The 14926-nt window shown below is 44.2% G+C and overlaps 1 protein-coding gene across 2 annotated transcripts in view; it reads right to left on the bottom strand.

Moving 5' to 3' along the window:
* Positions 1 to 14926, bottom strand: part of LOC139047655 (thyroid receptor-interacting protein 11-like) — a 188604-nt gene that overhangs the window by 20604 nt on the left and 153074 nt on the right. For both annotated transcript variants that reach the window (XM_070521523.1, XM_070521524.1), the window contains 4 exons: positions 13387 to 13458; positions 13191 to 13312; positions 12382 to 12524; positions 1117 to 1220 (listed from right to left, as the gene is read on the bottom strand). In XM_070521523.1, coding sequence (XP_070377624.1) covers positions 1117 to 1220; positions 12382 to 12524; positions 13191 to 13312; positions 13387 to 13458 — 441 coding nt within the window. The remainder of the gene's footprint in view (positions 1 to 1116; positions 1221 to 12381; positions 12525 to 13190; positions 13313 to 13386; positions 13459 to 14926) is intronic.

Genomic DNA, 14926 nt, shown 5'->3' with positions numbered 1-14926 from the left:
AATAGCGTGAGATCGCCCACTTACTGTCAAAAACGGAACTCGGGGAGAGTGCGGTGAAAGGGGAAAAAACATGCAGTATTTATTCACTTCGTGCGACAAAAGTGTTATTTTCGTTTGATGCCATGGCAGCCTAGCAGCGACGACAGCGGCCTCAAACTTACTGAAGCTGCGAGCCAGCTTTTCAGCCAGCCCCCTTTTCTCGGCAAACACTCGCATGGCAGATTCCTCGTTGGCGTTACGTATTCACCGTGCACGTGCGCAGTAGTGCTGCAGAAGTCCTGGGCCCCCTTTTTCAATGCGGGGTGCTGCTCTTGTCACGACGATTGCATTCATGAGGCTGACGTAATGCACAGCTTCTGCCACTGTCAGGCCTGAATCGCCCGTGCTGTCACTTTCCGCGTCGTCCTCATCACCGTTGCTAGTCGACAATTCGGCAACAACAGAGGCAACGATGGCAAGAAGTCGAACCTCGTAACCGACATCTCTTCGCGGTTGCAGCAGCACTGACGAGTAACTTCTTTGCATTCCAAATGCCACACACTGTAGTCAACAGTAGATCCTTGTCCCATGCGAGCACAGACTTCTTCGTGCCATGTTCGATAGCATGAACAATGTCTAATTTTTCTTTTATGCTGAGCACCTGGTGTATTTTTTATCCGAGCTTCGGCATGACACGAGTCCTCATTTGCACGACACCACAACTCTCTCTGGCATGGTGCCAAAACGATGTTGATGTTGATGTGGCTTTATACGCAAATGCACAGGGCACTTGGAGGCCGTTGTTCTGATCTCTGAGGCTTGTTCTGCTGGTTCCGGGCCGCCCAATGGAGATGACGCACCGTGTTAACCGATACATACACAATAACCTGGTACGGTTTATGCGGATACAAAACACATTATGTTCAATGGCCTCTGAGTCAGAGATCTGACTTTACTACTTTTAAAATGAAACTACTGTTTAAGCGGGTACGGTTTAATGAGGTCTTACTGTACCAAGTTCTTCATCGCACTGCAATCCAATGACGGCTTTAGGCTACACAGCTGTGACACTGACATTGCATTTGAGTTTCTGCCCCAGCAAACTTGGGCATTTCAAAGGCCTTGATGTGGACACACCTGTTTCTGGGTCACCAGGGCAACAAGCTGTCGAGACTTCTCCCTCTCCAAGGATAGCTGGGACTCGTATGAGGAGCGCAGCAACTGAATCTCTCTGTCCTTCTCTGCAAGTGCCAGAAGACAATAAGATGTTACACACAAAGATAAAAACAAAAGGTCTCTGAAATGAAATGTGCCATGCTTCAGTGGAACTCATTCACTGAAAGTAGGGTTCTAAAAGCAGCCTACAAGTACAGTGAAAGCTCGTTAATTCGAACTTCAATAATTCGAATTTATGTATAATTCGAACTGTACGATTTGGTCCGGCCAAGCTCCACAGAAGTCTATGTATAAAAAAGTCCGTTAATTCGAACGCGAGAAGGTTCCCTCACGGATAATTCGAACTATGTTCGCCTGGCACACGGCCAGAGAAACACGCCTACTGTCTCCACACAAGGCTGTATTGCTTCCTAAACAGAGAGAACGGCGAGAGAAGGTAAAATCGGAAAAAAAATCTAACCGACGCGGGGTCAGCCAGAAGGCAGCGGCGGCTGCCGCCTCTCCGTTCTACGTAACCTCCGAGACTTCTTGCCCGTTGCGAATCTCGGAGGCTTTGCAAATCTTGTACAGCTGCTAATGTTGTGCGGAGATGGCACAACATTAGCACAGCGAATCAAGTACATCACAGCTACGCTTGCAATCAAGAACCAACGAATCAGGGCCTTCGCCACCTTCACATGTTCGGCGTCTTTGTCTCGGCAGTCTTCATCGGTTGTGTACCTCTGTTTTCAGCTTAGGAGGTATCGGCCGTCGCGATTCATTGTGATGGTGTTAAGCCTCGGCTAATGTTCGTTTCGGTGGACATCGGTGGTGTGGCACAGTCGGACCCAGAGTTTCGACTTGAAGAAGGCGTGTGCCCGCGGCACACGCCATCACTTTCTGACATGCCAAATTTCTAACATTCCCTACTGCTTCCAAATCGCAGTGTACTGTTGCTCTCCTTCACTTTCATTAGTTCAAACTTTCGTTAATTCGAACTGAAGCGGCTTCCCCTTGCGGTTCGAATTAACGAGCTTTTACTGTATAGGCGTCAAGAGGCCAATAGAAAAATGTAGGCTATATCAGAAAGTCCATGAAAGAAAATATGTCACATTTCAATCGAAGTAGGAGCATTCCTTCATTCCTCAAGAAACTTAACTTCTAACATATAAAACCCTTGTTCGCCCCAACCTCAAATATGGCTGCACTGTATGGAATCCATACAGATACTGTGACGTCAAAAAACTAGAATCATCACAAAAAAAGGCAGTGCGTTTTATTTGCAGGAGATATGACAAGGACTTTTCGCCGTCTAACTCTCTTCCCCACTTGGTCTCACTCCTCTAGCAGAGCGTCGCAAACTGGAATGCCTGAAATTCCTTCACATGTTCAATTCTCATTGTCTCTCCTCTCTAGATACCTATTTGACTTTTTCCAAACCCTCATCTACGAGGAGACACAATGCACTAAATATCTGACCCTTTTTTGCCCGCACTGACTACTTTAAATACAGCTTATTTCCAACAACAATTGAAGTCTGGAATTCATTACCAGGCCACATCTGCTCACTACCACTGAAACAATTCATGCAAGCTTGTTTATAAATGTTTGTATGTTTGTTCTTCATCCCACTCTTGCAATAGCCTCATTGAGGCTGCAGTATGTATAAATAAATAAATAAATAAACAAACATACAAGCAATCAATCAAACAAACAAACAAACAAACAAACAAACAAACAAACAAACAAACAAACATAGTTCTAAGGCAGTTTTATGACCTTAGGCATGAAAAGGCCGACACTAAAAGAATGTAAGCTGCGGCTAAGGACAACATACTGGAGCCTATATCTTGAGTAAAACCTTCTTGTAAACCACATCTTTGGGATTCCAATTCAATATATGCTTTTCATAGGCGAAACGAGATTGATTAATTGGCTAAAGTGCAAGTGCATCAGGTTTGCAGGCAAATCAAAACTCTTAAAACATGGCAGCTAGAATGAGTAAAACAGACACGTCAAATGCTCCTGAATAAAAGGTACATTGTGCACCAATTTGGATGAAAAACTAAGTGCTGCTCTTGCTGTTGTTCATGAAAAAGTGCGCTAAACGTGCCCTGCGCTCAAGGTCAGCTTGCACGATTCCTTGTCCTTTTGAGGACACTTGAGAGGCTAGACTTGAAATGATGCTTAACTCCTTGTGACGTGCTCGCCCTCTCGCTCATTTTATTCAGCACCCACGAGTTTAACAAAGACCAACTAGTATGACTGCCAACGTCAGCCGAGTCAAACACATACAACATCCGAAACATGCATTTGAACTAAACCAGAGAGGTAGACACGACTGCTGACTTCACAAATACCTTCCCAGTAATTTTGCTACAATGACAACGTGTCAGTTAGCGGTGTACTTCATGGCAGAACTAGGGTGCCTCGATGCTCCCACTCAGGTGGCACCACTCCGTGAGTGAAAGGGGTCATGCCGCCCCCATTATTCTGCCCACTCCTCTCCACCGTGCTAGAGGGAAGCGCAGAGAGCCCTTCGCAGTAGTGTGTGCCTGGAATATGCATTTTCCAGAGCAACAAGCATTCTATAAATTAATGGCTAATGACTTCTTCTTCTAGAGACCCAAAAGGCTTGTATGGGTTGTGAAAATTAAGAGACCCAATGTCACACTACTGCCCAATTATTTGCGATTGCCATTGTGCATCTGTGCTTTTAGCTCACTGTTGGGGCAAAGCACTGTGAAAGGGAAATGTATGGTTTGGTTGATATGTTGTGTTTTGGCATTGACAGGGGCTTAACTTGGAGCTCTATTACTTCCTGTACGCCAGCATGGTGTTGCTAATCTGATGCATCTGCTGGTGCATTGAACACCATGCAGTGTTTGCCACTATTATGATGTACATGGAAATCATCAGTGTTTCTAGCCCACAATATCGTCTCCTAGAGCGCATACCGTTTTGTCATCATCATCATCAGCCTGGTTACGCCCACTGCAGGGCAAAGGCCTCTCCCATATTTCTCCAACAACCCCGGTCATGTACTAATTAAGGCCACGCCGTCCCTGCAAACTTCTTAATCTCATCCGCCCACCTAATTTTCCGCCGCTCCCTGCTACGCTTCCCTTCCCTTGGGATCCAGTCCGTAACCCTTAATGACCATCGGTTGTCTTCCCTCCTCATTACGTGTCCTGCCCATGCCCATTTCTTTTTCTTGATTTCAACTAAGATGTCATTAACTCGCGTTTGTTCCCTGACCCAATCTGCTCTTTTCTTATCCCTTAACGTTACACCTATCATTCTTCTTTCCATAGCTCGTTGCGTCGTCCTCAATTTGAGTAGAACTCTTTTCGTTAGCCTCCAGGTTTCTGCCCCGTAGGTGAATACTGGTAAGACACAGCTATTATATACTTTTCTCTTGAGAGATAATGGTAACCTGCTGTTCATGATCTGAGAATGCCTGCCAAACGCACCCCAGCCCATTCTTATCCTCCTGATTATTTCCGTCTCATGATCCGGATCCGCCGTCACTACCTGCCCCAAGTAGGTGTATTCCCTTAAGACTTCCAGTACCTCGCTGCCTATTGTAAATTGCTGTTCTCTTCCGAGACTGTTAAGCATTACTTTAGTTTTCTGCAGATTAATTTTTAGACCCACTCTTCTGCTTTGCCTCTCCAGGTCATTGAGCATGCATTGCAATTGGTCCCCTGAGTTGCTAAGCAAGGCAATATCATCAGCGAATCGCAAGTTACTAAGGTACTCTCCATTAACTTTTATCCCCAATTCTTCCCAATCCAGGTCTCTGAATACCTCCTGTAAACATGCTGTGAATAGCATTGGAGAGATCGTATCTCCCTGCCTAACGCCTTTCTTTATTGGGATTTTGTTGCTTGCTTTATGGAGGACTACGGTGGCTGTGGAGCCGCTATAGATATCTTTCAGTATTTTTACGTACGACTCGTCTACACCCTGATTCCGCAATGCCTCCATGACTGCTGAGGTTTCGAATGAATCAAACGTTTTCTCGTAATCAATGAAAGCTATATATAAAGGTTGGTTATATTCCGCACATTTTTCTATCAACTGATTGATAGTGAGAATATGGTCTATTGTTGAGTAGCCTTCATGGAATCCTGCCTGGTCCTTTGGTTGACGGAAGTCTAAGGTGTTCCTGATTCTATTTGCAATTACCTTAGTAAATACCTTGTAGTCAATGGACAGTAAGCTGATCGGTCTATAATTTTTCAAGTCTTTGGCATCCCCTTTCTTATGAATTAAGATTATGTTTTTGTTCTTCCAAGATTCCGGTACGCTCGAGGTCATGAGGCATTGCGTATACAGGGTGGCCAGTTTCTCTAGAACAATCTGCCCACCATCCTTCAACAAATCTGCTGTTACCTGATCCTCCCCAGCTGCCTTCCCCCTTTGCATATCTCCTAAGGCTTTCTTTACTTCTTCCGGCGTTACCTGTGGGATTTCGAATTCCTCTAGACTATTCTCTCTTCCATTATCGTCGTGGGTGCCACTGGTACTGTATATACCTCTATAAAACTCCTCAGCCACTTGAACTATCTCGTCCATATTAGTAATGATATTGCCAGCTTTGTCTCTTAACACATACATCTGATTCTTGGCAATTCCTAGTTTCTTCTTCACTGCTTTTAGGCTTCCTCTGTTCCTGAGAGCACGAATGAAACAAGAAACACGAATGAAAGTAATAATTTGCTATTTTTAGTATAAGCACCAAGAGTAAAACGAACCTGAAACATACAAAATATGTACCTGGTTACTAGCTCACAACTTGTGTAAGTCAGATCATGCAAAAAAAATTATGTAGATTTGTTGGAGTCAATATTAGTGTCACATAGAGAGACCCAGGCTATCAGGAAAGCAGTAGCTTCACAAATGTGGATATGAATAAGTTGCTATTGTACAAGGAGTATTTGTTTTTGCTAACAGCAGCAGGCACCTGTTTTTTTTTTTGTTTTTTTTTTACTGCATTCTTTGAGCTCGCGAAGTAATGGCTGCCAAGTCAGGCGGCATGCAGAAGCCTCCTCATACTTGATTATTGCATTCCATCAGCTTTTATGTGCAAGCAAGGTGGCCTAGCGTGTTCCAACTAGCGCTTGAGTCTCCGCATGCTTTGTTCAGTTCCTGTACAGTAAGGTGGAGTGTTGCACAATATTGCACACTTGCATAAGGACACTTGCATGGCCGGTGTTCCAAAATATAGCATCGGTCGAAGGTCGGTCTTAAATCAACTGTGTGTTTTTGTGGAAGTGAAAACTCCACACGGCGGGAAGGATTGTTTGTAATCATTTGTACATATGCTGTCGAAGCATTGATGGATAAAAGCAACCCATGATGGGAAAAATAAAGTTGCAGTTCTATTAGTTGAACACAATTATCAAATTAACAAGCACTCGTGAATATCTATTGCTGTTTGAGACATGGTTAAAATAGCCTATATGTTGGGTCAGAAAACTGACAACCGATGAGAAGCTACTGTGTCTTCATTAAGAAGGGTTTGGGTGTGAGCTAGTTGGTATGGATCATTCATATTTAAAACAGCGCCAAAAAAACACAGACAAGGGAGGACACAGGACGAATGGGAGGACACAGACAGCGCTCATCCTGTGTCCTCCCTTGTCCTTGTTTTTTGGCGCTGTTTTATGAATGTGTCTTCACCACTGCTGTCATTTTAGAATTATGTAAACTGAGTCAAACAAAGTGCAGATTTTGCATCTTCTTATTGACGAAGTGCCAGGAGAATTGGAGGCTAATTTCGATGATACTTCCAGTCAAAGTTTTACTTTTCCAGACTTCCCAATCTGCCAAAAATTGTCAAATCTGACAAATAGTTAAAGCTCAGTCATAATTTCAGACGGTACATGGTGTTGCGAGCAGAATCCCCACAAAAATTTTTAGCACATAGAAAAACTTCATCGATTTCTATAGGTGTGGTAAGAAAGTAGTTAAGCGATAGAGGGAAAATAATTCCAAAGCTTGAAGATGACGAGTGTTTATGGGACTTAGCATTCCTCACGGATATACAGTATTTCTGCGTGTGTGACCAGCCCCAAGGTCTCAAAAATTTAGCAGTAAAGTGAAAGTGAGAATTATATGCAAATTTCACCTTGAAGTGTGGCTGTATGGCAATGTGCAACATGTTGCCGTGAAGCCACACCTCAAGGCAAGGCTCCCAGCCATTCAAAGTTTCGTTATCTCCTACGGAACCCCGCCCTTCTCTCCCCAGCTCTATGTGTTGAAGCTCCTCCCCTCTTTGACGGTTGCCCATTCTCCTTCTAATTATGGGCCACCATTTTGCATTTAGTAGTTGGCGAACACAGCATGTTGCACTATCAAACTAGCACGTCACTCGCTCCCACAGCGCTCCCTTGGTCCATGCGAAGCACTTCGGAATACGGCGATGAGCCAAATCACCGTTGGGTATTTTTGGCTGGGTTGTGTTTGCTCCATCACCATTGTCCCCTGAGAGGGCTTGTTCATCCTTGCTGTGATCCGCTTTTGTGTGAGCAGTGTGAGTGCTAGCTGCGAAGTGATCCGATTCACGTCACATATCTCATGACTGATCCGCCCGCGATGACGTCCGGTGTGTGAATACAGCTTTGTCAGCATCGCATAGGGGAACCAAACCGCTGGCCGTAGATACAACGTAGACAGGTTGTGCATGGTTTATTGCAAAGATTTGAGTGTTGTTGTGTGTTATTTCGGCGGACCGATCTTCATCAGGGTTTTATTGTACAGTCCACCGGTCGAAGCTGTTGAATTTGAATACTTGTTCTGTTTCTCAAGTTCTTTATATATATATATATATATATATACGGGCTGTTGTAACCGGGGGTGTGGCTTAAACGTGAAAAAAAAAAAACTGAGACAGGTCACCTTAATATGCTCAACATAATCCTGCAGAGAAAAAATCATCTCATTACGGGCATGGTGAGTGTCATATTTGCATTTCAAGAGAAAGTGCACTTGTCACATGTCACAGCTCACATGTCCTACATGCTAGAAGCTGTTTCCTGTTAGCGAGAAGCACAGGCCAGTAAGCACCACTTACACGCAACATGTTGAAATTCTTCTGGCAGTGTTCCAACAGCGGTCCAAGTCATTTGAATACAAAATCAGCCACCTGTTTTGTTACCCTTTCACAATGATGCCAGAAGACTGAGTCTACTCAGTACAGCTAAAGCTAGACCTGCAGTGTTGGCCAGAGTTAAAGGTCTTGCACCATGAGCAGCCCATCCTTTAGTTTCGTAAGAACACTGATAAGAACAAATACAAAAACATACTTAACCATGCCTTGAAACAAGCGCTCTCAAGTACGTATGTCTGTAGCATACATTCTATTTGATGAGCTCGGGCCACATTCTGGAATGAAAACACCTCTCCAAAGATTCACCTATGTAATAAACATGGAGTAGTAAAGGCAAGGCGCAGAAGACCAGGACTCAAGAAGAAGAACACAAACGACAGGACCGGCACCTGTCGTTTGTGTTCTTCTTGAGTCCTGGTCTTCTGCGCCTTGCCTTTACTACTTCAAACATGAACCAACTAACCCAAGCAAGAGTTTTACTTGAGCATAATAAACATGTTTACTCTCTCTATTTGATAATTATTCACAAGAGATGCTTTTGGTCTTCAATCACCCATACAAGATTACAAGACGCGCTGAGGACGGTAACGAGTGCGATGACGCCAAACATTGAAGGCCTTTCCGCATGTAATGTTTCCTTTATAGTGTGGCTCACAGAGAAGTCGGTTTAGGCCTCTGCTATTGAGTTCTGAAGCACTGCCTTAAAGGGACACTAAGATAAACACTGAACCAGTTTAGATTTGATAAAGTATACTTGAAGAATTCCTTAAGTGTACTGTAATAGATTGATTATTGGAAAAGAAAATTACGGTTAAAGTTTTGTTCTTGAAATATGCATCGAAACCTCATGGCTGGTACCTCAGTGTGATGTCACAGATTACAGAGTACCGTATTTTTGCGCATGTGATCCGGACACCCAATTACAACAACCGGGAAAAAAAATTATCCTCGTGTATAATCCGCAGAAGTAGCTGCATACAACACTGCTCAAATCTTTGAAAAAACATGCTCCATTCACAGATGCACAACTTGCTACATCGCATCTTCGGCCAGCGGCTCTGTGCACCCATTCTTCAGCGATGCTGACAAAGCTGGATTCATGCGCTGGACATTATCGCTGACATCATGTGACTGATCCTATGCAGTCACATGATGTGACTTGCATAGGATCACTTTGCAGCTAGCACTCGCACGACAGAGGATAACAGCGTGGACAGAGAAGCCATGTGTTGGCAACGGAGCAAACGCAACTGAGTTGAAAATGCCAACAGTGATTCTCCACCTCCAATGTCGCACGACATTGGAGGTGGGGTTTGGTGGAGCAATGCAACGTTATGGGTGAGATTTTGTGGACAGTTCAAAGATTGTGGTTGGCCGAGAACAGTGAATTTCCCCAACAAGAGAAAGGGATCTTGAGCGTTGTGGGGGTGCGCTCCGACTCATACTAGTGCTCCTGCTTCATCGGGTGCTCATGTTCGTACTGGTGCTCATGCTCGTACTGATGTTCATGCTCATACTCGTACATATAAGCCATAACCATGTAAATTTGTAAATAAACCCTTTTTCTCATCTCTTGATCGCCGGCACCTGAGCGGCCACGGAACCGTAATGGCCGCTCAGGCACCGAGTCGCAACAGCTGTACAACAGCAATGGGACACGCTACCCTGGTTACCAGCAGAGGGAGTGCTGCGGGAACGGGTGATGTATGAGCATGCCAGCGCCGCATGCGCTATTCGCTTACTAAATGCAATGTGGCAAAATGTGAAGCGGAGGAGAACGGGCGACCGGAAGAGAGGGAAGAAGGGTGCTTAAACACGCAAGGGTGAGGAGAGGAGGGTGGGCTTCCCTCGGAGATAACGAGAAACATTGAATGGCTGAGAACCTTGCCTTGAGGTGTTTAAATAGGCCTGAGCAGACATCAAAATCTATAACGTCATGACGAGCTGGTGCGAGAATTTCAAGGAGCCGTCACAGCTGTCATCCGCTTTTGCATCTTTTTTGGCTTACCAAGCATCTTCTCGCAGTAAGAGTGACTTTCTTGTTATTGTGGAAGGGTTATTTAGTGACAATGGCCAAATCATTCCTCTGTTTAAAGGGATTCTAAACTACCCCTTGGGCATAGTGAAAAAACAATCCACAGATAGCATACGTTACTGTGAACATCTCTGCCAAACTTTTGCAGTCGTGCACAGTGCATTGAGCTCGCAAGCAGAGCACAAAGTCACCTTTTCAAGTGAAGCTTGTATTGGCTCAGGAGTTTTGGTGGCGATGTAGTCACACAAAAAAAACCCAGTTTCTCCCAGAGTAGAGCAGCTGTGGGAAAGCACACACAATAAGGCGGTTTGACTGGTTGCGTGCTTGTGCCAGGCGTGCAACCAATCAGAGCTGTTTTGGTTCTGCCGGAGAGAGAAAGGGTTTCACGTGCACTGTGCAGGCTTAGTTTCTGTTCAGTTCAGTTGTGGAAAACGAAAGGGACGGCCACGTATTGTGCATTCCCCAGAGAAATGGGCAGCATTCAACAAGCTGCGGCGAGAATTCGCCCATGAGAGGGCTCGCCATCAGCGTGCCAATCCAGCCTAGGTCCCGAGCTCAGAGAGTGGGACGCTGAAGAAATCCGGCGCCGTTACCCGTGGGTTACTTAACCGTGACGAAGGTCAGGCGCACACAGGACAAGCTTCACTCACGTCCATTTTCCGGTAGGGGCAGGGTTGGTATTTTTATTTCTCAAACACGCTCTTTTCAAATGAGGCCTTCTCCTTACCCATTTCGAAGCTGATGGCAGCTTGTATGTGTTGTCATATGCAAGATTCCCCATAGGTGGCTGCTATTGGCCAATAGCCGACAACAATCAAGAAGGATGTTTGGCTCGGTGCCCTTCTTCCTAATGTTACAGTGTATAATTATTCATGCAGTTTAATAAACAGGCTGAAGTAGAGAAAAATCTGCTTTTCAAATTTCTATAAGAATGATGTACTTCCAGAAGAAGCCAAGTATTGTCTGCTCACGCTAAGCAGCAGCCAGCCGAGTAGCAATTACACTTTTGCCACACGGCTTATCAGTGTCATAGCCATTGGGCCTCACTAATTTTGATTAGTTTTGAACACTCAACTAGCAGCAAGCCACATGTAACTTAACATCACACAACACTTACGCTTACCAGTACCCCCGCTCACTCTTGGCCGCTCTTAGAATTTTGCAGACATTGCTTCGTATTAATATATTGAGAGCACTTGACAATGCGCAATTTGGGTGTGTCTATACCATCTGTCGGTAAAACTGGTGCAGGAAAAAGCTGGTCCCCTCAGCATGGCCAGACTGGAACATATGAGTGGGAGTGCACATTCGTGCTCATGCAAATAGCAAACGCGCAACAATTAGCCACAATAATTGCATATAGCAATGCCTGCTACCTAGCATAGACACCACGACAGGCCGCAGTGAGCCTGCTTCCTGCAGCTGATTGAGAACCACCATGTTCTCCAAGTGGGTGATGTATGTGGCACAAGGCTGGCCGGCCCAAGTGCCAACATGGAACAGGTTATGTGCCATTGAGGCCGAAGGTCTTTTCAACGCAGTGAAGAATCCATTGCTCACTCTATGTGGGCGCTGCCGACGTACTTGCACGAGCGAAGATCAACGTGACCTCTAAGTGCAAAAAAGAAATGTGCTACTTGCCACAGAATGCAAGAAAGCGCATCTGCATGTAGCTATCTAGTGCACTGTAGCACAGCAAATGGACGAGACACCACTAACTAAACCATAAGTCAAGGGATAGCCTACGAGTTTAGACGTGACATGGACACCAAAATCAGAAGTAGTGGTATCTATGTGAACGTTCAAAATCAAATTTGAAATGCGTGCCACAATGTCGTTCAGCAGGCGGAACATTGTGAGCATGCCCCGCTTCACCGTAGCCTTCCAAGTGCAAGGTATTGAAGGGTCGGGCGCACCACGAAGGGGATCAAAGGCAATCTTTGATTGCTAGCAACTTCACTTCTGCCAAATGCATTGATGTACTTTTCACTGCAAAGTAGTTCTAAAGTAGTATATTTTAACTTCGAATGCATTTCCCAACTTCGATAAAAAGTGTTTCGGGGCCCCTTTAACAACAAATAATAAAAGGAAAGACCTGTCTGGAAGTGGTCCAGCACCGACTGCAGGTTGGCAAGTGAGGCTTTGCTGTGGCGCAGTTCTTCAGCTAGCGCAGATTGCTGTGTCTGGGCCAGGGCCAACTGCTGCACAAGGTTGCCCACTTGCTTACTCGCCTGTTCCCTGCACAGCATGAGAGTTTCACAGAATAACTGGCAGTGAGGTTAACGTGTGATCTATGCATCTTTCACGATGGCAAAGCAGCACGAAGAAACAAATGCAAGGACCAAAGATCAGGACAACGCACCGGCTCAGGACTAAAGTTTTCTTTCATGTTCACAAATATCAACAAACATGATTATGTTGCTGTCATTACAATACAGAAGAGATTACCTGGTTTTTCAGTGGTGGTGCATGCCACAAATAATTTCGTGTGAGAGCTTACAGAAATACTCAAATCTCAAATGTGATAGACGCAACGTTGTAAAATCTGTCATGTTCCCAATTTTGCCCTTCGTAGAACTCCAGAGTGGCTTGAGAATTCCCAAAGGTTATGGCTTTTTACTAACTTGCCATTCCATATTCGGCATATGCAGAAGGAATGAATGGACACATACAAAGTTAACTACCCATTCTAATTATTATATTTGTGATGAAAGCCTTAAGATCATACTTTTCAATTAAAAGTAGTTATGGATAAATCTGCCTTGTGAAAAGGGAAGATGGAACACATAAATAGCTTCGGAAAACATCTGCGACTAGCACAATGTTGCACAAGTGACAGGTTACCAACATTTCTTTCTTATGCTCAGCAGCAGCAATAAAAACAGGCCAGCTTGGGACACTTACGTGGCATTTTGAGCCGCAGAGTCAGAAACTCTTGCCCACTCTTCCAGTTTCATCAACCGGGTTCGAAGACTTTCTTCCCGAGACTCAGCCTGAAGTGCCTCTTGAGTGTAGCTTTCTTCCATCTGCACAGAACACCGAATGAGCTCAACATGTAAACGATAATGTGACAGTGTAAGAACAAAGGCCATAATCACACCTGAATAAGATGGGTCCGGAGTCGTTCGAGTTCCTTGCTCAGTTTGGCCTCTTTCAATTGCAACTCTTGAACCTGCCATGAGGAAAGTCATCAGCAAAAAACATAAAGTCACAATTGCATTAGAAAAGCAATGCTTCAAGCTCTGAATTCTGGCAAACTGAAACCAATCTAAAAAATATGGGTGACATTGTTTTCAACACATTTTTGGGTAGCTTATTCAAATGAGTCAGAAGAAATTTTGGTTAAATGAAATCTTTTTGATTGCCCAGAAGCAGAAGAATGTGTCAAACACAGCTGCTGAGACAACAGCCATAAGGTGTCAACAGTCAATATGTGCCATCATTTAACACTCAGGCGTATTGTAACTTGATGGGTACCACTTCTCCAGCCTCCATAAAGGTGACCATGTCATAACTACAATTGCTAATATAAGCTGGTCAGGCCGATATTGTCACGTGTCAATATCTTTAATAATTGATTACTCTGTTTATTTATGCTAGTTTTCATAGTTTGAACAAGAATTACTACGACTAAGTAAACTACTGAAACTTTCCGAAAACGGAGCAGTGCTTAACACAAAAGATAGCACTGAGCTATTTTACAAATGCTTCTCTGCAGTTTTTACTAACGAACTGCCACTTGGTAACACTCACATACTTGAACAACTATCTATTCGATTCCCTTTTTCATCTATCATAATAACGGAACATGGTGTCTCTCGTGCCATTGACAGGCTTCCTCATAAAACCAGCCCAAGTCCTGACGGTATAAGTGCTAAACTTCTAAAATTAATCTCGCACTACTCTTCAGTTTTCTTATCTCTAATATTTCAGCAATCACTCAATACAGGGTGCCTACCGGACGATTGGAAATCAGCATTAGTGATGCCGGTATTTAAATCTGTTGATACAGCAGACCCTAATAATTACAGACCTATATCACTGACATCTATCTGCTGCAAATTACTGGAACACATCCTATACTCTCACATTAGAGCCTATCTTAACGTTAATAACCTGCTCCTCAATAACCAACATGGCTTTCACCAAAATCGCTCATGTCAGACGCAACTTTATGAACTTGTAACAGATATTCACATTTCTTTGCACAGATTGATTAGTACAGACGCCATTTTTATTTATTTTTCTAACGCTTTCGACCGAGTACCTCATAATCGACTAAAACTGAAAGTTAGGAACCTACAGATTGACTACAACACGATGCTATGGATTGAGGAGTTCCTAACGAACCGATTTCAAGTAATCAGTCTCAACAACTGCTTTTCTAACCGCACTCACGTCACTTCGGGAGTTCCTCAAGGATCCGTCCTTGGGCCACTGCTATATTTAATATACATAAATGACAACACAACTAATATTACCTCACAAATACGTCTCTTCGCAGATGACTGCATCTTGAATAATGAAATAAGCTGCCCTGCCGACATCTCTGTGCTGCAGTCTGATTTAACAAAACTAACTGACTGGTGTGACACATGGCAGATCGAAATTAACATAGCCAAAACTAAACATGTAAAATT

Source organism: Dermacentor albipictus, chromosome 7, assembly GCF_038994185.2.
Source record: "Dermacentor albipictus isolate Rhodes 1998 colony chromosome 7, USDA_Dalb.pri_finalv2, whole genome shotgun sequence".
Lineage (NCBI taxonomy): Eukaryota > Metazoa > Arthropoda > Arachnida > Ixodida > Ixodidae > Dermacentor > Dermacentor albipictus.
This window is presented reverse-complemented; position numbering and strand designations above follow the sequence as displayed.